The 24,492-nt window shown below is 43.5% G+C and overlaps 1 protein-coding gene and 1 long non-coding RNA gene across 2 annotated transcripts; both read left to right on the top strand.

Moving 5' to 3' along the window:
• The first annotated feature begins 2,379 nt into the window (after positions 1–2,379).
• LOC142904862 (general transcription factor II-I repeat domain-containing protein 2B-like) lies at positions 2,380–9,112 on the top strand. Its single transcript, XM_076051219.1, has 4 exons — positions 2,380–2,504; positions 4,074–5,240; positions 8,823–8,851; positions 8,937–9,112. Exons 1-4 carry the CDS (start codon positions 2,380–2,382, stop codon positions 9,110–9,112), a joined length of 1,497 nt encoding a protein of 498 aa, XP_075907334.1.
• Positions 9,113–22,969: 13,857 nt separating this feature from the next.
• LOC142904851 (uncharacterized) lies at positions 22,970–23,762 on the top strand. The gene is made up of 2 exons (XR_012929468.1): positions 22,970–23,126; positions 23,508–23,762. It is a non-coding gene; the product is annotated as an uncharacterized LOC142904851 (long non-coding RNA).
• Positions 23,763–24,492: the final 730 nt, after the last annotated feature.

Below are 24,492 nucleotides of genomic sequence, written 5' to 3' on the forward strand. Positions count from 1 at the left end.
GTAATTCAAAATAAACAAATAGCTTCACTAGCTTTGTCAAAGTCAAAGTCAAAGTCAAAAAAAATAAATCTCCCTGTTCAGTCAGTGCAATTACATTTTTGAGTATAACACAAAATGTAAAATGAAAGAGAAGCTGAAACTGGAAAAAAAAAAAGAAAACTATAACTAAACTATTTTGGTCAAACAACATGAAAAAGGAACAAACCCTCTTTAAAATGGTTCAGTCAGTGCAATTAGGAATTCAAAGTGCAATGTAAAATAAATAGTAAAGGAGCAGAAATTGAGAAACAAAACAATAGCTTCATTAGCTACAACAATGTAGTGCAATTGTGCAAACAGAACTTTAATACCCATTATAAAACCAGCTGAATAACAGAATAGCTTCAATAGCTTGGTAAAAAAAAAGAAAAAAGAAAAGAAAAGTCAGAGGTAACGTGTTTTTTCTCCCTCATGCAACGGCATCACTCACAGCGGGCTGTGAGATTAGTCCCTCATTGACTACAAGCTGCATTGTATGTGCGACGCAGCCCACACTACGCACTCCCATGTTGTCCATCGCCTTTCTCATGTTGCTGGCATTGTCCCTCAGAATCACATGCACTTTGCTCAACGGAATTTGCCACTTGTCAAACATATCCTTCAGGCTAGCGGCGATTGCCTCGCTTGTGTGTGACCCACAAAAGTTTGCTGCATTTAATATTGCACTGCGTGGAACGAAACTCTCATCCAGCCAGTGTGCTGTTAAACTCAAAAGTGACACGGGGGAAACGTCGGAGCTCCAGATATCGGTTGTAAAGCTACAGGTGGTGAAAAAAGAGAACAATTCTGGGGAAAACGGGACAGGTGGCAACCCTAAGCTAAAAAACAAAAGCCACCTCATCAGCTCGATGCTGAGATCAGCACAATCCTGCTGCGGTTCATGTGCAACAGCTCATGCATGTAGAAGAGATGATTGTGCAGTAAACTAAGACAGGTAGTTGCCACCTCAGGGGGAGAGTAATCAACGCGACTGCTGATGAGGACCCTGGGATCCAGAAAAAGAGATGAAGAGAGCTGCTTGAATTTGAGGACATCTTAGAAAAGGTAGTGTTTATACAACTAACTGCATCTGTCTCATCTGTCACCTAGAGTGAAAATGAGGATGCAGCCACCTCATCAGCTCGATGCTGAGATCAGCACCATCCTGCTGCGGTTCATGTGCAACAGCTCATGCATGTAGAAGAGATGATTGTGCAGTAAACTAAGACAGGTAGTTGCCACCTCAGGGGGAGAGTAATCAACGCGACTGCTGATGAGGACCCTGGGGTCCAGAAAAAGGAATGAAGAGAGCTGCTTGAATTTGAGGACATCTTAGAAAAGGTAGTGTCTATACAACTAACTGCATCCGTCTCATCTGTCACCTAGAGTGAGAATGAGGACGCAGCCACCTCATCAGATCGATGCTGAGATCAGCACCATCCTGCTGCGGTTCATGTGCAACAGCTCATGCATGTAGAAGAGATGATTGTGCAGTAAACTAAGACAGGTAGTTGCCACCTCAGGGGGAGAGTAATCAACGCGACTGCTGATGAGGACCCTGGGGTCCAGAAAAAGAGATGAAGAGAGCTGCTTGAATATGAGAAAACCTTAGAAGAGGGTAAGGTTTATACAACTAACTGCATCTGTCTCATCTGTCACCCCACTAATCACAAACAATGTGCTCTTCACCAGTGCCTCGGTAGAGCTGTCAAAGAATATTCGTATTGGAGGACAGCCACTATGATTCGACAAGTGTGGAATCATGACTGAAACATCCAAACCACAGCTGACATTTCGGCATATTACATCAGCAACTTCAACTTTGGCCACGCGCTGGTTTCTGAATAAAAAAATCCAAAGTGTTCTTGCAACTCTGTGGTCCAAGAGCACAACTCAGTGATGGACAGCGAGGAGGAAAAAAAAGGTAAAAGGCGACACAGATTTCTAAACACCATGAGAAATTTTTGGAACCCCCACCACTCTGGTGTGGCTGAACTCAAGCATGGAGGACATTCTTAGGCATGCCTCCAATGTTGCGGAGAGTGCCCTTGACCACTTCACCTAACCATAGCCACTAGTTGGATGTGTGCTCATGTCTCTCCACTGGTCTTGTCAAATTTTGACTGTTATTAAAGCTGCAGGGGAGGATAGATCAGGTTGGCTAACCCTAACACTCCCTAAACAACTTCCTGTCATCCGCAAACTAAATGTATCAATTCCCAGCAAGTTGCACTAAAATTGACAGAAAGACGGTTTTCTTTCTTTAGTCACTGTTCGCTCTGTGGAGGCTGTGGAGAATACCGTGGAGGACATATTGTCTCCTGTGCAGCCGCCCGAAGCCAGAACCCCAATACAAACCCGATGGACGACTATGCTGTGTTTTTCAAGACAGAGAAGTTTGTCTTGGTCCAGACACAAGGACATGGTCTAATAATGGTGACCGACTTCAACCAGTCCCAGATCCTTGAGGAGACGATGCTGATGCTGTATGGAACTCCATCCAAAAGGGCAACATATAACTTGGATGTCTTTGATTCTCAAAGTACCCCCTATGTTTATTTTTAAATAAAAGTCTTGAGAAAACCACAAAACGAATGTATGAGACTTTCTGGAGACCAACCCTGAACCCCAAACTCTAACCATAGCCTTCTGCTGCCAGTTAGGACACAATAACAGACAAAGACATCATGGGGCCAGATGAGCTCAAGGACAGAGTTCAGTTCATTGTCAACATAAACAAAATGAATGCCTCCACACCGCTAAACCAAGAGACACGCATGGCCCAGCCCAAATATAAAGTCAAACACCAATTAAAGACTGAACATTAAAAAATAATTCTCCACAAGGACTCAGCCTTGACGCGGCATGGAGGCTTACGTAAGTCAGTGGTGTGTCAGAAGACCAATCACAGAGTTACAACCAAAGATTAGGCTTAAGAGTTATGGGTGTTTTTTATGCCATATCTCGGGAACGGAAGGTTGTAGATAGACAGGGGTTGGACCAGCGTATTCAGCGTGGTCAAATTAGTGGATATAGGTGGTGCTTTGAAGTTGTTGGGAATTACCTTCATTGCGATATTTGCGGTTGAAGTTTCCTATTCATGTAAATGGAAATTGTTTCTAGGTCATGAAAAATGGCCAAGTCTTTTTTTTTTGGAAAAATGTTGTCATTACACAAAACACAACATAATTATTTCCAAAGTAAAAACACACACTTCTACACACACACACACACACACACACACACACACACACACACACACACACACACACATCTCATAAGTTAAGTTAATAAGATCACCTCTCAGGCTTAATCAGGTTGGACAACTCCATCATGACACCTTTGTGTCTGGTGCCTTTAAGTCAGACCTGGGCATTGTACGGCCCCCGGGCCACATACGGCCCTTTGGTTGACTCTGACCGGCCCGTGTAAGGTTAATTGGAAATTACAAAATAAACGTATTGTCTCATTTTACCTCATGCATGGACTAACGCTGCATTGCTTTTATTTTGAAGTTGTTTTTTATTCACGTACATAATCACGCGATACGTATAGCAACAAGTGGCGGGATTGGATGCTATCACAAGATGACCATAGCCCTCAAGAATGTCTGCTCGTGGTAAAAAAAGAAAGGTAGATGCCGAATGCAGGATTTTCAACAAAAATTGGACTTCTAAGTATATGTTCACTGAAGTCGGAGGTAAAGCCGTGTGTTTACTTTGTGGGGAGCAGATCGCCGTCCTTAAGGACTACAATTTGAGTTGGCATTATGAGACGAAACACGCAGAGAAATACAAAAACTTGAATGATGCTGAAAGGGCGCGGACATCGGAAGCTTTGCTAGCTAAGCTGCAAAAGCAGCAAGGCTTTTTTTTTACCAAGCTTCACACATCCAGGGATGCAGCAACCAAGACCAGCTTTGTGATATCCCACAAAATCGCTAAAAACAGTAAGCCATTCTCAGAGGGGGAGTTTGTCAAAGAGTGCTTGGTGGACTCTGCAGCACTAATATGCCCTGAAAAAAAAGGCGCATTTGAACAAGTCCCGCTGTCCAGGCGAACCGTGACGAGGAGGATCGAGGACATTGCGGGGAATCTGGAGCTTCAGCTGGACCGTGAAGTGGCAAGTTTTGACTTTTTCTCCTTGGCTTTGGACGAGAGCTGTGATATCCGCGACACAGCCCAACTACTCATATTTGTCCGGGGGATAACGGACTTCAAGATTACGGAGGAGCTGGCAGTCATGCGGTCGATGAAAGGGACGACAACAGGGAGCGATCTATTTATGGAGGTAAATGCGTGCATGGACACACTGGGACTGAAATGGGACAGACTGGCAGGTGTCACAGTGGACGGTTGTCCAAATCTTACAGGGAAAAATGTCGGACTTTTGAAACGTATGCAAGATAAAGTGACAGAAATCGATGCAGATCAGAAATTGATTTTTTTGCATTGTATTATACACCAACATGTGTTGTGTAGGTCCGTACTAAAAATTGACCATGTTATTGATGTTGTTGCTAAAACAGTAAACTTCATCAGGGCACGGGCATTGAATCAGAGACAGTTTGGCTCACTTTTGGAGGAGCATGAGACTGAGCAAAGAAACATCGGCTACCACATAGCTGTCAGATGGCTCAGCCTGGGCAAAGTGCTAAAAAGAGTTTGGGACCTGAAAGCAGAGATCCGAGAGTTTTGTGAGACGAAAGGCAAAGACATCCCAGAGCTCTCAGATGAGGACTGGATGGCAGATTTTGCATTTGCTGTTGACGTGACGGCACTGATGAACGACCTGAACACCAAACTGCAAGGCAAAGGCCTTTTTGTTCATGAAATGCACAGCCTGGTGAAGGCTTTCATGAGAAAGATTCAATTTCTTTCAAGCCAACTGGAGAGCAACACTCTCACTCACATGCAAACCCTGAAAGAAGTCACTCCATCAGCTGATCACCTCCGCAGGTACTCATCCATGTTAGGAGCATTGCATGGTGAGTTTTCAAGGCGATTTGCAGATCTCAGAAAAATCGAGGATGAAATGCACATGATTTCCTCTCCCTTTACCTGCAGTCTGGATAATGCACCCAGTGATGTTCAGCTGGAACTCATTGACCTGCAGTCGGATGCAGTACTGGCAGAGCACGTTAAGTCAGGATCTCTGCTTGATTTCTACTCTTCTCTTAAGGAGGAGAACTTTCCAAACATGAGGAGACATGCTCAGAAGATGTTGGTTCTCTTTGGCTCTACCTACATATGTGAACAAACATTTTCAATGATGAAGTTTACAAAATCCAGGTATAGATCCTCTCTCACTGATGATCATCTGTCAGCTGTGCTTCACATCTCCACCTCAGACATTCTACCTGACTTTGATGCACTCGTTAAAGCCCAGCAGAGACTAGATTTCTCTCACTGAACAAGAAAACATAACTTAAAAACACCAAATGAGGTGGTTAGATTACAAATGTAGGCATGTAAAGGCACCAACTAGCAGTGAACTGGGACACTTTTTCTGGAAGCCTTTTTCTCAAAATCACAGTTCAGTGATGTACAGTTCAGTTAGTTCAATATGATGCATCTTGCTTAATGTTTGGAGCACAAAGACAATATTGTGATGTCTGTAGAATGCTAAGAACCTCTTTCCAACAGTATTTGACAATAAAAATGTGTTTTGGAGTGAATGTGACTGAAAATGTTCACTAATATAAGTCACAAATGTTTAAAAAAGGTTTCACAAAAGTTCACATTTTGTTTACCATTGCTTTGGGAAATTTGATTGAATACATTTTTTGTAAGGCAACCTCACTTTTGCATTGCTTAATTATAACAGCCTACTCTTACCAGCTTGTCAAAACAATGCTATTAACTGCCTTTTTTATATATATAAAAAAATACAATTAATATTATGCAGAATTGAGTTCAGCCTTTTGGCCCGGCCCTTCTCAATATTTTCTGTTTCTCATGTGGCCCCATGGAAAAAATAATTGCCCACCCCTGCTTTAAGTGCTGGTTGACTGATGGGAGGTATGCATCCACACTATACAAAATCTAATTAATTGGAATAATTCATAAAATGTGTTAAAAATGAATTTTCAACTTTAGAAAATGTATACAATGTGAAAGTCATAAAATTGATTAAAACACACAAAAAATTCCAACTATTACAAATGTATAAGATGTGAAAAATTCAGAAAAATTATTAAAAGGACTATAACTCAACTCAACTCAACTCTATTGTCAAACATGGCATACATACTGGACATATGACATAAATGAAATTTCAGTCCTCTCAGACCCACGGTGCAATAGGCAAAAAGAAAACAAAAAGACAAGGCAGGGAACAACACTTGGTATAATAGTGTTGATTTGTTTTAAAAAGAAAAAGGAACTTATTACTATAAACAATCTAAAAAATGGGGAAAATTCATAAAATCTATTAAAAAGACAAATAAAACCAGGAAATCCAAAACAAACAAAATCTAAAGAAAAAATGATCAATTTATAAAATTTAGATGCTACCGCCGCCGCTGTGTGGATGTTGTTGTGGAGGGACAACATGGTGTGGGCAGGTGAAACACGGGAGGGACAAGGTGGGGATAAGGGCTGGGCATGGAGGGACGACAAGGAGTGGGCGGGTAACACACGGGAGGTACAAGGTGGTGTTCAGGCCTTGGACTGAAAGGCTCTATGTCCTCCAAAAAGCTTCCACTGTATGCTCCTCAAACGTCTTTGTATTGGCCAGACAACATAGAGGGTGGGTGTTACGGGTCCCAAAGTAAGAGTGGCTCGGGAGAGCCATGGCATATAAGGAGGCAGACCAGACCGTTGTTTGCTTAACACAAAGTCTTATTTGGAGACCCACACTCGGACAGGCGAAAAGTTTCAACTCAAAGAACCAAAAGGGGCTGTGGTGCCGGCCAAACAGAACAAAAGAGGGAAAACGGACAAGGCCAGCCCACATAGGACCGTAGGACCCCGTCCGAGTTCCGACTGCTTAATCTGTGATCAAAATAACTAAATCTACAACAAAGTTGAACAAAATCCGAAAACAGGACTACCGGTCAGCCACAACCCAAACTAAAACGAAAAACATATGAGTCCTAAGGACTCATAAGTGAAAAGATCACCTGTCAAGTGGGGAGAGGAAAAAACGGTTAAATTCAAAAATACAACTATCAAACGACCTGGACGCCTCCAGTGGTCGCGGCGTGCGTCCGACCAAGCGACGGGGTGAGTCTGAGCGTGAGGGCGAGTGAGTGAGAGAGCGAGCCCGCCCCTCTCTCGCTCCTTTCATAGTCTCCCCCAGCCGTCCTGAGCACTGATTGTACGCTGGTGCTCACCGGGACTGGGGAGGAGCAAACAGGGGGGAGGGGAGGTCGGGTTGCACGTAACAGTGGGTAAGGGGAGGGATAAGGTGAGGGTGGGAGCGAGGTGGGGGCAAAAAATACATTTGGGCTTTTCACATCAGTGACAACAACAGTCTCAACTCTTCCTGCCAAAAGCTCTGGTTACATCACCTTCTTGGCCAAAATCTCTTTCAGCACAGGGCATAGCTTGTTGATAAAAATGTAGATTTGGATGTTTTCATTGAGAATTTGTTATTGCTGAGCTTGTCCCCCGACGTCGCCATGGCGTACATGAGGGAAGGTGATGTGTGAAACATTGGGAGGGTTTCACACATGCCAACCGGTCAACAAAAACGTTGACTTGCTGGCAACTTACTGCTACAAAAAGCGATAAACTCCCTTTGACAAACGAGAGGGAAACAGTTTGAACGTAGAGTAGTAGTAGTAGTAGTAGTAGTAGTAGTAAAGTTCAGTAGCGATGGCACACAGAATTCCCCAACGATTCGAACGCACCGTCGGAACGTCTGGGCAGGATCTACAACTGCGTGAACCCCCACTGCCACTTGACAGGTTAGGGTTTTCTGGCTGTCAACTCATTGAGAGGGGTCAGGGGTGACATAATGACAGATTTGAAGAGCCCTGGTAGGCCTCTACAACATATCTGAAAGCCACCCAGGTGGCGCTCTTCTGGAGCAATCTCCTTCTCAGTTTGAGTTAGAAGACTTTCAAGCACATTGTTGGATCGTGCATGATGAGACCAACACAATGATACCCCATATGTCCCCTTTCATGATCCATTTCATGAAAGGGGACACAGTTCCTGTGTAAACAGGAAACAGGAAATAACGCCACAACAGGCACGCAAGTGCTCCAGGAAGGCTGCACATGAGGAGCTCCTGCATTTTTGAAGAAAAATCGCTGGTAAGTTATTAATTTTCACCATGCAAGCCTGTAGTTCATCACTCCACTTCACATACTATTAATAAAATACCTCAAACTACATGAGTGTTGACTGAGGCCCTTAATTTGAGGAAATTGATCAATTCAGACAGAAGCTCCATCACATATAACATTCCTCCGTTGAATGAATGAATGAATGGAAGTTTAGTACAAACTAATCAAATGTATTTATGACCACAGAGTGCACATTAATGACTGTTTACTCTGGAAAATTAAATGTTAGAGAAGCAAATTACAATCAAGCCAGTGAATAAACAATCATGTACCCACTACTCATGTGAACCACATGGAAAAATTATTGTGTCGGTCACTTCAGGCTTCGCAACTTGTCCGGGCTGAGAGCACCCTGTCTAGGGCAAGTACTGGCAGCAGCTCCTTCGCCCTCCCCCCACTGAGAAAGAGTCGCGGACAGAAGAGAGGTGTTTTGAACCAGACAGGAAAACGCAGTGGAGTCTGTTCATCGATGAGTGATGAGCATAATTTACGTGCACTCGTTTCGCAGACAGAAAAACCCGGTGGCAATACAGACAGGTTGTGGCAAATGAAAGACGGATGGGGGGGGGGAATGATGGGGAACGGAACCCCGGAAACAAGCTTCCCAAGTTCCCCTGCGCAGAGCTGCTTCAACAGAAGCCCAACTCGGGCAAGAACAGCCAGACGCTGGAGGACACCCTCAAACGGAGACCGAAGAGATGTCACCTTGCCGAGAGTCTGCAGAACATGACCAAGCAGAAGCTGGTGCAGGAGCACCTGGAGCTGGAGAAGTGCATGCCCCGCCTGCAGGCGGGGTAAAAACTAAGGCCGTGATGTATGATAGCTCTGATTTTTTTGTATTAAAAACTTCCTGGCAGCAAACGCCACAATTACAAAGGATGTACATCATTGGAAAGCAAGAGCTCCTGGCTCTGAAGCCATGAAAGAAGGTGGAGTCCAGTCCAGTCAAGGGACTGTTTGGACTGGGAACAACAACACCGCCAAACACCAACAGTGTGCAACAACACCGCCAGAGTTTATCCTAACAAACAACATAATCAAGAAGCCAATGTGTGTGGTCTGCCCAGGGCAGAACAACACGACCACCAAACAACAGCAGTGTAAAACAACACCGCCAACATCTGGGACTCGTAAATTTAAAGGAATTGACAGAAGGGCACCACCAGAACTTCGCAAAGTCCTCTTTACCTCGATTCCCTGAAGGTTATGTGCAATTATTACAAGACTTTGAACAAATTAGAGTGTTCGAAGCAGGTCCGGTTGCCCGAATACCGCAGCTAGGAATAACGGAAGAGAACTCTGGTTCTATTTTGTGGGCACCATCTAGAAGACCAAAACGTTTGAGGAACTGCCCACCGGGCAATGCTGTGGAAAGCAACGTATTTGGGTTCCAGGGGAAGTATGGTTGCAAAGCAGAAACTTAAGCCCCAATTCCACTGCCCAAAAAACGTGTTGTTTTTTTTTTGCAAATAATCGGCATTTGGTGGCAGTGGAATCTGCTCACCGAGCCACGCTGTAGCGCGACAAAACGGGTCAAGCAACCCGGCAAGTGACCCGGGTCAAAATCGGCTCCGATCGGCTCCGCACTAATGCGGTGGAATCTGTAAACCCGGGACAACACCACCTTTTTTACCTGCCGCACGGGGTGACGTTGAGCGTAACGTGCGCTAAATCATAATATCGCGCCAGTCGCGGCGTATATCAAGCACTGATGCAAAAGTTTTCGACCACGTTCCATCAGCGCTCGATAATTGTTCATTGTCCTCTGGCTGTTTCGCCTGCTGCTCGGGCACAAAATGGACCAGACGCCGAAACAAATCGCTGCACGGTGGGAAGCGGCCGCGGAGGTGCGCGCCGCTTCGAGTCTGGCGGCAACGACGTCATCGTTCCACTACAGCCAAAAGTGACCAACAATTAAGAACACTGGCCACCGCCGGACTCTTCTGTAGCACTTCATCATGCGATCTCAGCGCGATGACGTCAGCAGACACGTAGCGGTGAAAGCGGAGGGGGTGCAGCTTGCCGGCGGGGGTGACACCCCGCTGGGTTTGGTGCGTGGACACAGGACTCAATGCCAATTGCTTCCGCGACGTCCCGCATCCAAAAACATGGTGTCATCCCGCTAATTTTAGTGGAACACAGGCTTTAAAGATATTGACGGAAGGGCACCACCAGTCTGCCTGGCTGGGTTGTGGAAAGTATAAATTCCGGACTGTTGAACCACATGTGCTTGCTGGACATAGAAGGAAACTAGAGGTGACGGATGGGGAGTTGTTAAATAGTTAAGCAACCTCGGTAAGATGCAGTACACCTTGTCCGACAAATAGTTACACGACCCTGTGTGGTCGGTGTCCAACTACTAGTGGCATTCAGTCACAAGACATTGAGCAATAACAGGTGTGTTGATGCCCTTACAATGCAGCCAAGCAAAGAAAGTCTAAAGGACAAGGTAAAGTGAACCGCATCTGCGATTTTTTTTGGACATCGACGGAAACGAGAGGTGATGAATGGGGAGGAATATTAAGATTTGCGGTGTCAGTTTTGACCACGTGCTGGTTCCTGAAGAAAATACCCAGAGTGTTATTGAAAGACTAATTAAACCATCTAGTAGCTGGATCCCTCTTAAGACCTCAACACACCGACCAGCAGTATGAGGGCTAGCAGCACCACCGTCAGCAAAGAGAGAACTATCGAATGGGCCTAACTCTCTTCTACAAAATCCCCACCAAATGGAATTTGGACAGATTGTACCACGATTGTTCACTTGCAAGTTGGGATGCCAGGCTACATGCTGTTCCCGCATGCACACCTGAGCATCCCCGTGTGTGTCTTTCCACTAAGTGGCTCCTCGATACTTGGTTACTCCACAACCACAATAGCGTATCATGCACTTGCTGCAGGTAAAAAGCTCGGAATTGATCCTCATCTCCCTGTTTGTGTCTGAGAGGTGTACTTCATCCACCAGGACATGGAGCTCTACGATGAGGAAGTGGACACCCACCTGCAGTGCCGGGCTCTAAACATCACTGAGAACCTCGGCCAGACGCAGTACATCTTGTCCGACAAATAGTTACACGACCCCGTGCGGTCGGCGTCCAACAACTAGTGGCATATTGTCTTCTATGCAAGGTTAGTGGCTACGGGCGGCTAAGGTTACAACAGGTCAAGATTTATATGTCTGCAATTGGCCAAATGTTTGACTTCATATTAAATTCAAACAATGTCTTATGTCAATGAACTTTAGCTCTATGTAAAGTAGGTGTTCTTACCTTTCCAGAGACACCAAGCATGTTTATTTGGGACTTTACTTTATATTTATGATCACGCATCATACAAAATCCTCAAATGTGCCCCAGAATTGTTAAGCTCCAATTAGGCTAAGGCGCTAAAAAACACCAGGAAGACTAGAATCTTCTAATCTTCTTCTAAAAGAACAACTCAAAAGTTGTAATTGGGAGAATTTCTATGTGGAACATGGCCACATCCGGCCCGCTGCGTGTCTCTGTCCGGCCCGCGTGAAGGCAGTCATAAATCACCCCCCCCCCAACGAAACTTTGGTGGCAGGTAACTTTACCGACACGTTAGTGTAGCGCGACAGCGATAGCGTGCTTCAGCCGCCGCACTCAACAAAAAAATGCCAGAACGTTAGCACAATTTCCAACCAGCACCCCCGTCAACAAAACTTTCGTGGCCCGCCGACACGATGCAGGTCTGTCATGTGGCCCGTTGCAAATAAAGTTTGGCCACCCCTGATCTAAACCATGCATATGAGGCTTTTCTAATGATTTTTCTCATTGTTTATGGTAAGCTATAAAACAGCATTCAGTAAAAGGTAAAGACTGAAATGAAGAACTATCTTGGGTGACGAAAGGCCTCTAAAAGTCATGCCAAAAGAAAAAAATATACTTTAGAAACAATTCTTGCAATTAAGAACCAATGAAAGTGAACATTAATACAAGATACAAGTTACAATAAAAAAATTAATTGAGCACAATTCTAAGACAAAACAAAGAAACAAAAAAGACAAAAAAAAATTGACATAAAATAAAATAATAATAATAATAATAATAATAATAATAATAATAATAATAATAATAATAATGCTTCACAGTAAGAAGATCGTGGGTTCGATTGCGGGCCTGTGACCTTTCTGTCACAGTCCACAAACTTGTGGGGTCAACTGAACACTCTAAATTGTCCGTAGGTGTGCGTGAATGGTTGTTTGTCTCTATGTGGCCTTGCGACAAACTGGCGACTTGTCCAGGGTGTCACCCTGCAAGCAGACTGAATCATGCCAGGAATGAATCATATTATCAGAAACAAATGCACACAACTGAATTTGAATTCCAAAATTATTTTAGGAATATCAGTGGCTCAAAAGCTGATCACTTTAAAACTATTGTGAACAATTTTAAGGATTATTACCCTGCTTTGGCAAACAAAATGTTTGTGGATAATCAAAAAAACAAAAGCCAACAACTCTGCATTGGTTTAATTAAACAATCTCAATCCTATGTTTCTTTGTGGATTTGATGAAAGGGATTCCATTAAAGTTGTAAATAAGTTTAAGAACAAAACATGCACTGATGTAAATTTTATGGATATGTGTACACTTACAGATGTCATTCATGTATTGTTAAACCTCTAACCTCTATATGCAGCCTTTCCTTTCAAACAGGCACCTTCTCAAAAGATATGGTTGTGTCACAAATTGAGAGCTTCAGCTACACGGTCACGTACCACGTCACGCTCGTGGGGCTGGTTGACGATGTAAAACCCCATCTGCAGCAATTCCTCCATCATGCTGCAGCGGCTGGCATTGTCTGGGATTATCTCACAGAGTCGTCTGTAGTCCCAGGTCCTCGCTTGTTTGGCCCAATCTCGAAAGGCTTTCTTGGCCTCCTTCGCTACAGCTGTTCTCTCCTCCCGACTGCTCCTCTTCAAGCACACCCGAGCCAGGTGTACTGGAAGGTTTTCCTGAGGCTTCAAGCACTTCGGACAGTCAGCAATGTTGCGCTCAGGAATCCTGAAGGATAATGAGAAAAACACACAGAGTCAAATTGTCATTCCATTGGGGACTTAAAAGGCAGAAATTCAGACAAATTATCTGGGGAAAAACATAATAGTCAAATGAGAGAAATTTCACCAACAAAAAAAAAAGGAAACCAGCGAGTTAAAAGCCAGGAGTGCTGAAAGCTTAATTGGCCCATCACCAAAACAATTTTTTATCGCGCGATTAACGCACACGGTGCTTTTTGAACCTTTGGTCGCTCCGTAGATTGTGGAAACGGGAAATGAATTGACTCACAGCACACAGTCAGTCACACGCTTGCAGCCGGCTTGTAAACACAACAAAAAAAAGAAAAAGACACTGAGCGTAGATGAGCACTAGGAAGGACTAACATGGATAAGACATCAATTTGTAAATGGAAAGTTCCACTTCAAAACCCTGCCAGATGGCAGTCTTGACTGGACAAAAGTGATATGCATTTACTGTAAAGCTGTATTTAGTTTCCACCGGAGTACGAGCAGTCTTACGTATCACTTGTCTGCGAAGCATACAGCTGACACGGAGAGCCCTCCGCCCCCTTCTAAGGTAAAGCAAACCACGTTGGATGGTGTGGCACGGAGACCACTGGCTGCGTCCACCACACGCCAACTTTCAACAGCGGGGGCTAAATGGGTCGCTACGGCTTGCAGGCCAATTAATGTCGTGGAGGACGAGGGTCTGCGCGATATCATATATATTATACTGACTATGGATGAATATGACACTGACTGGATGATTATTATACTGACAATGAATGAATATGACACCGACTGGATGATTATGGTACTGACTGTGGATTACTATGGATGCTGAACAGCTGTTATAGGCTATACTGCCTAACTGCACTATATCATTTGAGTCCTGTTCTGTATTGCACTGCCCCCTGTTTAATGCACACTTTATTTATTGTTTGATGCAATGCATAAGGCTCATCATTTTGTGTTTAATGGCTGCTGACAAAAGGGGATGAATAGTTCAAATTCGAGTTGAAAAGTAAAATATACAAAACTAGTAATCATTACTATGTAATGTTACAGTTTTGCCCACCTGTTATATTTGTTGGGCTTGAGTTTATAATATTTTTTTTTACCCTGTGCATCTTTTATTTTGTTAGTAGTACTTGTCATTGCTCCAACACGAATAAACATGCTGCACTTGCAGAAAGCAAGTATTTGCCTCCTCCCATGTTGATATGATTATTAAAAAATGGAAAAATATCAGTTTACGGTAGATTTAGAGCAGATAAAAAAATATGCGATTAATTTGCGATTAATCGTGAGTTAACTATGGAAAACCATGCGATTAATCGGATTAATTTTCTTAATCGACTGACAGCTCTAAAATACATTCATCAAGAAAAAGCTTAAACATCCCACACACTTCTGTCTGTTTAGTCTGGAATAATGAGAGAAATCTCACCAAACAAATGGAAAGCAGGTATCAAGAGCAGCCTCCAGTTAAAGACAAAGGGGATAAGCACCTCTTCTTACTTTGGATTTTTTTTTATATGTTGATATCTGGATAAAAAAGACAAGAAAAAAGGTTAAGACTTTTCCAAACAAAAAATGTCTTTCTTTCCTTCAAAAGTGAACATGAGCTACGAGACTTTTTTTTTTTTTTCCTTTTTGTGACAGGACGAGTGAGACTGGACATTGAGGAAAGAAGAAAAATCTTTTTTATTTTTTTGTTTTGTATTTTTTCAGCCACAGGAACATCCCTTTGGCTGAATGGTTAAGCGTGCATGGCTATTACCTGGGAGTCTGTGGTTCGAAGCCTGCCTGGGCCCTCTGCGCCTTGTCACGTTCTCTCTTTGTTTTTAATTTAAAAACATGATACATAGTTTTGGGAAAAATGAAGACGAAAATGTTTGTGAGAATCCAACAGTCCAAATAGAAAATAAATGTCAAGTATTGCACTGCACTGCAAAGGACTTCAGGTGACAAAAATAAAGATGACTTATATAATAATATAATATAATATAATAATGCAGCAGTCCCATTTTTTATTTGCTTTTATTCACCTTTTGAAAGGTTTTTTTTTTTTTACTCTCCCCTCGAGTGGCTTGTTTCCGGCTGCCGAGGTGCCCCCCCCCAATCCGCCTTTCATTTCCCACAACTTATCTGTGTTGATATCCCCACGGTTCTCTGCCCACCCATAGCTGCTGCTGCTTCTTGTGCTCTCTCTCTCTCTCTCCCCCTCTGATATTCAATACACACCTCTGAGAATGTTATTAATAGCAGTAGTAGCCGACACCCAGCTCGACCTGGCCAGATCTTCAGAGGAGGCAGTTTTCACGTTGTTGCTCCCATGCTGACATGTTTATTAAATGTATTACAGACTGCCTTCCCTGGTGCTGGTTGAGTGTAATACTTTGATACAGCACTTTTCAACTTAAGTCCATCCATCTGCAATCAGGGTTTGAAAAAAGAGAGTTAAAAGTAGGGCCACATGCTGCAACGTTACATTTTAACAACATGTCATAGCAGGCACCCTGTCATTCAAAACTAGGCTGCTACACTACGAATGATTAATGTTAGTATAGGTGGAAAAAATGTGCAATATCAATATCAGATATACTTATTCATTCTGCACATGGGCTCTATCATTCAGCACAGGAAAAAAGCTACTTTCAAAAAAACTTTATGGTTTAACAAATATTATTATCCTACTTCTAATGTGAACTACACTAGGTGTGGGTGATGTCTACAGAATCGCTATATGACGGTGTCCACAGTTAAACACTAATAAATTAATAAAAACGTTCATACCGTCTTCGTTGAAAGATGAACTCTTATATTAGTTTGTTCAGACAAATAGAAAATGGAGGAAAGGTGTTCAGTCGGATGACGCTTCTCAAGAAGACTGCTGTCACAGTCGAAACTGTCAAGGCACATAAAACATCTTTCCTACATTTTCTATTCCTCTGAACAAAAGAATATACGAGTTCGACTAATAAATTACACTTACCTCGAGTGTTTCACCTGGTCTCTGTGTCAGCGCTGTGCGCAGCTCCCTCCTCACACACGCACGTGGTGGAAAAGAGCAGTGGAGAGGCAGCACGTTACTCCAAACGCAGTAGAGTAGACGGCCACAATGAGCTGCGATGAAACGAGTGCACGTGAAATATGCTAATCACGTCAATACACGGTCGCCACCGGGTTTTTCTGTCCGCGAAACGAGTGCACGTGACTTATGCTAATCAAGTCGATGTACAGACTCCACCGGGTTTTTCTCTCTGGTTCAAACCGCTTCCCTTCTGTCCGCGACTCTTTCTCAGTGGGGTGGGAGGAGGGGGCGGGGCGAAGGAGCTGCTGCCAGAACTTGCTCTAGAAAGATGTACGTACCGCTGTAACCAATCACATCGTGCTGTGGGTGGGACAATGCGTGAGGCTGACAAGCGACTGCAGGTCGAGACGCGGCTGCTTCGGAGCTGACATAAAGCTTTCGTTCAAAGCAGTAGGCAGGTAGTGTTTTGTGATAGAAGCACAAAACACAAGTTTGAGTTTTTATCCATTCAAGTTGCACGTACAATTGAGTTATGTTTTGGTTTTTCTTCTCACTTTTTACACTTATTTAGACATGGAATCTGAGTCTGGCACTCCACTGGAGGGCCCTGCTGCTCTCAGCCCAGACGAGTTGGTAAGCCTGAACATTACTATTGCTTTTTGATAGGATAACTTATTCTTTCTAAACAGGGAAGACAGACAGACATGACAAAGTGACAGACATGAGAATTTATAATGTGGTTGACACAGGGCCGGACTGGGACACTTTTTCAGGCCAGGAGTCATTTAACCAGGCCACCCCTGCCTTGCCCACACACGAAAGTTGAAACCTACATGCATTGGCATGCGTTTTCATGCATGTAGGTGTGTACATACATGCACACATGCATGCGCGCCCACACACACACACACATACACACAATACTTTATATGACTATTGTCATAAAAACAAATATGCACTCCGATATAAGCATAATAGTCACTAAAACACTCACCCTAATGTCACATGGACATTTTGAGACCAGCACTCAGCTATGGAGGTGTTGACCCACCAACTATTTTCAAGCAAAATATAAAACAGACTGACACTATTGCAAAAACAGGTCACTATATTCATGTTTTCAGTTTTCAAACATACTGATGATCAAATAAAATAATCATTATATTATTGGCAATAACACATTTCATCAATACCATTTCATAAAAGAATGATATTGTCAAATATATGTTTTTTGTTCAAATGTTTCATAGTCACAGCCTATTTAATCCTAAACCACTGACACATACTATGGTAGATGAATGTCTGTTCTTTACCTGTCAGTTGAGCTGAGGCTGAACTAGAACTAGGCTCAACGTCTGAAGCACCAGAACTGGGAATATCTCCACCTTTGCATTGGAAACATAGAAATATACATTTCCACATTGATTTTTGCAATGGCCAGTCACAAAGTTTATTAATCCCAGTGGGGAAAATTCAGTGAACCAGAACGTCCATGGAAGAAAGCATAGCAAATGACTCTTTAACTAGCAAAGCCAACTAGAAACAAACCTAATAATTAATCAACAGAGGGACAGCTTTATTACACCTGGCAATAACACGTACTGTATGCACACTACACATGCAAACTGGTATGCATGGGTGGGTGTGCTTCGCGCGCACACACACAGGACCTAGTGTAATTTCTAAGTTTGGAATATACAGTGACTTTACTGCTGTATTTGCAATAGTAGTAAGAGAATAAAGGTTTTATATAAGTACTGCCAAGTTTAGAGTTATACATAAATAGTCATGTCATATAGAATATCAACTGCCTCAGCGGCACATCATTAAGCGAGGGAATACTAATGAAATCCAACCTACAGTAAATCCAATATTGAAATGCACAAAGCTCCGGGCCTCTTCCTGGCCGGCTTTGCGGCGGGTATGCCGTGTCCGGGCCTCCCCCCCCCGGCTCGTCGCTGGCGTGGGGCGGTTGCGACCTCGGAGACCGCACTAATTGGCAGCCTACTTCCAGTGACGTACTTAAACACACCCACCCCCACATTCAGGTACACACACCACCACATCCATACACACACACACACACACACACACACACACACACACACACACACACACGTATACACAGATGCAAACATGCACACACACACAAGTATACACACATGCAAATATACACACACACCCGCACACACGCACACACACACACAAATATACACAAGCGCGGGTACACTGTTGTACACTATTGCATAGCTTATTGTCTTATTTATCCATGAGTAGATTATTATCATCGTTATTATTACTATCAACATTATTATTATTATTATTATTATTACTATTATTATTACTATTAACGTTGCTATTATTATCATCGCTATTATTATTAACATCACTGTATGAACTCGCATGTATGTTTGTATGGGTATATATGCACTATCTGACAATTAGCTATGCATATTTACGATCTGTTTTGTTCTCTTTTAACACAATTGTATATTGTTGCCAGTTGCCTCCTCTACTCCTCTCTCTCTATCCCTCTCATCATCTCATCATCCCCCCGCCCTCCCCCCCCCCCCACACTCATTTCCCCTCTCTACTCACCCCCCTATCTATCCCCCTCAGTCCGGTCATGGCCAGAATGTCACCAAGAATATTATAATAAAACCACTGAAGAGGTAGCTCCTGAAACCACCCACGTGGCTCACACTCTCAAGATCTACCTCTGAGAATAAAATCTGTCAGCCATCATAGACATTCAGAGACACTTCTGCTTGTCATTATGGCCAGACCAGACAAGGGGAAAAAAAGAAAAAAAAAAGAAATGCACAAACTTTCATGTTTGGCCTAGGATTCATAACAGCAAGTCAGCAACAGACAGAAAAATTCAACCACACAATCTAACATTTCATTTTCCAGAGTAAACAGTCATTAATGTGCACTCTGTGGTCATAAATACATTTGATTAGTTTGTACTAAACTTCCATTCATTCAACGGAGGAATGTTATGTGTGATGGAGCATTTGTACAGTCTGAATTGATCAATTTCCTGAAATGAAGGGCCTCAGTCATCACTCATGTAGTTTGAGGTATTTTATTAATAGTATGTGAAGTGGAGTGATGAAGTAGTGATGATGGAGTGGTGAAAATTAATAACTTACCAGCGATTTTTCTTCAAAAATGCAGGAGCTCCTCATGTGCAGCCTTCCTGGAGCACTTGCGTGCCTGTTGTGGCGTTATTTCCTGTTTCCTGTTTACACAGGAGCTGTGTCCCCTTTCATGAAATAGATCATGAAAGGGGACATATGGGGTATCATTGTGTTGGTCTCATCATGCACGATCCGACAAGGTGCTTGAAAGTCTTCTAACTCAAACTGAGAAGGAGTTTGCTCCAGAAGAGCGCCACCTGATGAGTTGAGGAAACCGTACCGGGGTGGAGGCCCACCGGGGACGCGGCAGCCGCCCACATCGATCCCCCACGGCACCCGGCCAGAAGGCTGGGCAGCGACCACCCAAGACACTAATGCCCGAAGCAGAAAAAAAAAAGAAAAAACACCTATCATGTGTCCAGGGGGGACTCCCGGTCAGGGCGCCCTCTCGGCGACATCGGGGCCGGGGACACCACAGGGATCCAGGAGCCAAAAGGGGCCCACCCCCCACCGCCCGAGGGCCCCGGGGCAGCGGTGGCGACCAGGAAGACGGAGGGCAAAGGTGGGGCAGAAGGCACCACCCGGGCACACAGGAGCGGTAGCCGCCGGCCGCGCAGCCCCACCCCAGGCATGCGACCCCAACCCCGGAGCACCAACCACCAGGCCCAGCCCCCCACGAGGCAGACATCCCCCGCCGGGGCACCCAACCCTGACCCCCCCACCAACCCGCAAAGCAGCCGAGCACCCCACAGTGTGAGCAGGTCTGAGAGGCGGTCATGCCCATCTGAAACATCCACTGTCCGGTGTAGTGGATCCTGTGGAGTACTTTAAATTGTATTAATTGTAGATTAGGTTGTTTTATCAGTGAAAAGGTGTTCAGGCAAATTGTTCTCCAGAAATTAGAGTGAGGCTGGAGAGACAGGTCTCTTTCCCACTTAACAATTGGGATAGAAATAGTGCGAACTGTGTTTGTAAGGATTTTATATATCTTGGAAAGTAGTTTAGGAGGTGAGAAATTAAGGACCGACTGTACAGCCGGAGAGACCTCCATGTGTGTTCAAGTTTGAATCTTTTCTTAATTATGGACTTAATTTGCATGTATTCTAAGTAACAACTACTGTTAATTCCAAACTGTGTCACAAGCTCTTGAAATGGTCTAAAATTATTATTCGCTCTTATGTGTTTTAAGTGAGTTATACCTTTATCTGCCCAATGTGTGAAGTTAAGTACTTTTTTGTTTTGTAGTATATCAGGATTGTTCCAGATGGGCATACGACCGCACGGGAGAAGGGAAGAACCTGTGATTTTCAGAAATTCCATCCAAGCCATCAGAGAGACTTATATTAACACTTTTCATGCAACTGTGGTGCTTTGGTGTGCTGATAAATAGCAAGTCTGCTAACTGAATATCACCACAATAGGCCTGTTCTATGACATGCCAGGATACTTCATGTGGGCTAGGGTTGAACCACTTATGAATATACTTTATTCTGTTGGCAATATAGTAGTAATAAAAGTTTGGCAATTCTAGTCCCCCAGCATCTTTCGCTTTTTGAAGCGTCTTCAGACTGATACGGGGTGGTTTGTTTTTCCATAGAAATATTGTGACGTTTGAGTTCAGGGTTTTAAACCACTGAGCAGGGGGTTGATGTGGAATCATTGAGAAAAGGAAGTTTAATTTAGGTAAAACCATCATTTTTACTGTTGCAACTTTCTCTAAAAGAGATATGGGTAAGTTTCTTCATCGAATTAGATCGTTTTCTATTTTTTTTAATAGCGGGATGAAATTGAGTTGTATTAAGTCTGATAGGTTGGGAGAGAAGTTGATAACTAAATATCGTATGTTACCGGCTTGCAATGGTGCTACAGAGGTTTGTTTAAATTTACAAATAAGCGGTAGCACTGTGGATTTTGCCCAATTTATTGAATAGTCCGAAATACAAGAGAAATTGTCGATAAGGGTGATAACTTCAGCAAGTGAGGATTGTGTATTTCGAAGAAATAATAATATGTCATCGGCATATAGGCTTATTTTATGGTCGGATGTTGAAATTTGGATATTATCATTTTGCCGAATAGTAGTGTCAGATTCTGAAGTCGACATTTCACTTTGATTTTCAGAGTGATGACACTCTGGAAAAATTCTCCATCATTATAAACTCTCCATCATTTATTCTCTATTCAGGTTGTGGAGCTGCAGTTTGTTAGAGCTCAGCTGTGACTGGCTGCTCTCAGCTCTGAAGTCCAACAACTCCCACCTCAGAGAGCTGGACCTGAGGAGGAACCACCAGCTGCAGGATTCATCAGTGAAGCCATTGATGGATCTTGTCCACAGCAGAGACTATCAACTGCAGAGTGTGAGGTCAGTACTGGTTTGGAACCAGTGGATCATGGTTCCAGCACCAAAGCCAGTTGATCCCACAGCAGAGGTCCAGTGTTCCAGTCACAGTGTGAGAGGAGGATGGTGACGTCCAGCTGCTCCTCATTCATCCAACATCTGCTGCCAAACTGCTTCTTCTCTCAGTTCACCACTCAATTATTGATCAGTTCATCTTCATCAGGCCTCAGTATCAGTCCAACACTCCATGGTCACATGACCTTCATATGTTCCACACTTGTGACTGAGAGTCTGCTTCTTCTCACCAGTCACTCCATCATCTCCATCAACAGTCAACGTCTCTGTGATGATGCGTTCAAGGACCGTGAGTCCTGACTCCTGCTGTCTCTTCTTCTCTCCGCAGCTGGTGGTCACCTTGAGGGAGGATGAGGAGGAGAGTGAAGAGTAGAGCTCCATCTGGTGGTGGCAGAACTACAACAAATGGAGCTAAACAGGAAGCTGCATGCACACACAGTTTCTGTGGGCGTGTCACGGCCTTTGACCCCAGTGCAGCCTGCTGGCTGGCAGACTGCTTCTCCCTACAAGCTGCTGTGGTTACTGGGAGAGACTTCCCAGAAGCCACTGGTGGAGCTGAATCCTCAGTGGAAGAAGCAGGACTTGGAGCAGCTGCTCAGTGAAGGCAGCAGCAACACAACCACTGGTTCTGCTCTCATCATCCACAGCTGGAACATCTCAACATGAAGGTTTCACACATCAACAACACACTGCTCTGCTCTCACTTCAGAATTCTCTATCCAACTCAACCTGGTTTCTCAAGTGAAGCACAAAGATGAATTTGTCAAAGTCTAACAGCATTGTGAAGGTTGTGTTGTTGATGTCACACCTTTATTTTGGGGTGAAAATTTGTTTTTATGAGATTTTATTTCTGGTTTACAGTATGATCATAAATAAATGAATCAGATAGAACATGTTTCATCTGGAACAGATAAAGTGACTCACAATACAAACTGCTGCTTCCTGATAAATTGTTTTTCATTCATAAAATTAATATTGATCCCTTATGCATGCAATTTATTTGGTTATGTGAAAATGTAAAAAAAGGCAAAAAAAAGTGAATTTATTGACATCACGTCAGTCTGGACTCTGGCTGTTTGACGGACAGAAGTCAATGGTGCATCATGGACAAAAGGCCAATAGAACCACCAGGTGTCCCGTTCAGAAAGAGAAGAAGAGAAAGACTCCAAAGATAAAGGTTTGCAAGTCTCCATGCGTGACGTTAATTAATAATGAATTACAATAAAACTTTATTTGTACGGCGCTAAATCACAACCAAAGGCGTCTCAAAGCGCTTTATACAATCAGAGAGAAGCAACCAGGCCCCCGGAGCAAGCAAGATGCGACAGTGGCTGGGAAAAACTCCCCTGTGGGAAGAAACTTAGGGCAAAACCAGACTCCAGAGGGCCATGAGTAGTTGGGGTGAAATACAATAATAGAGGAGAGACAGAGAAAGAGAGAAAGAAGCAGAGTGAGCCAGGGTGGCAGACAGGACAGAGTGAAAAACAGATACACCAACCAGGCATTCACAAAATGGAAATAGATTAGGGAATAATTCAAGGCTGCTGTCCACGTGGGCTGTAATTGTCCGTGCTTTGGAAGGCTACGGTTGCATGTCATTCAACAGTAGCCTGGACGCTATGAGACCCAGAGTGAACAACCTGCTGCAGTCTGAGCACTAAATTCAGATTATGTTCATTCTCACGAGTATTTTTATTCATTGACTTTATTTCATTCATTTGTATTTGTGTGATGAAGGATGTGTGACATTTGCACTTATTGTCATTTATTAATCTCATTGTTTCTCTGCTCTTGTTCACTTTGAACTATTTGAATAAAATAAAATCAGTAATGTGATATTGTGGTTGTGGTCGGGTGGAAGGGGGGATGGTTCAACCAGGGCCCAATATGACTTTATGCATGACTCAGAACATGTATCCCACATGTAGATATATGTAGACTAGATCAGGGCTCGAGCTGCCATTTCCAAACTCATCCAGACAAACTGAATCTCATGCAATCAATGTCTCGCATTTGAGCTCACAGCTTTCATGTCAAACGCTTCACATTAGGAATAAGTGACAACACAATGTGATGTCATGTCATTAAGTCAGATGTTAGCATGGTTCTACCTCCTATTAACAGGACACACAGCAGTGATGAGTGGCAAATGAGTGACAGGGGAAGCAAACTGTGTCAGAGTGGCAGCATTGCAGGCAGCATCTGTACAAGAAGAAACTATCCAAAGAAGAAGTGAGCCATGAAGGTCTCTGGACTGGGCTGTATTAAGGTCAGTATCAATACACAATGGAAAGAAATGGCTCATGGCACTCCAACAAGGTCGTGGACATAACTATGATTGTTCACTCACAACATATCTTCTCCCCATTTGTTCTAAAGTGCAGATTCTGCTGAGGGAGGAGGGGCCACTTCACATTGGAGTGCTTTTCCAAAAAATGCACTAAATTTATCAACATTTCAGCACAGTGACAAACACAATGAAATGATGAAAACTAAACCACACACATTGCATAGATCTGCCATCAGTCTATGCAATGTGCTAGAAATCAATGCAATCAGCAAAAGG

Source organism: Nelusetta ayraudi, unplaced genomic scaffold (genome assembly GCF_046127955.1).
Source record: "Nelusetta ayraudi isolate G7.1 ecotype Tasmania unplaced genomic scaffold, CSIRO-AGI_Nayr_v1 ptg000133l, whole genome shotgun sequence".
Lineage (NCBI taxonomy): Eukaryota > Metazoa > Chordata > Actinopteri > Tetraodontiformes > Monacanthidae > Nelusetta > Nelusetta ayraudi.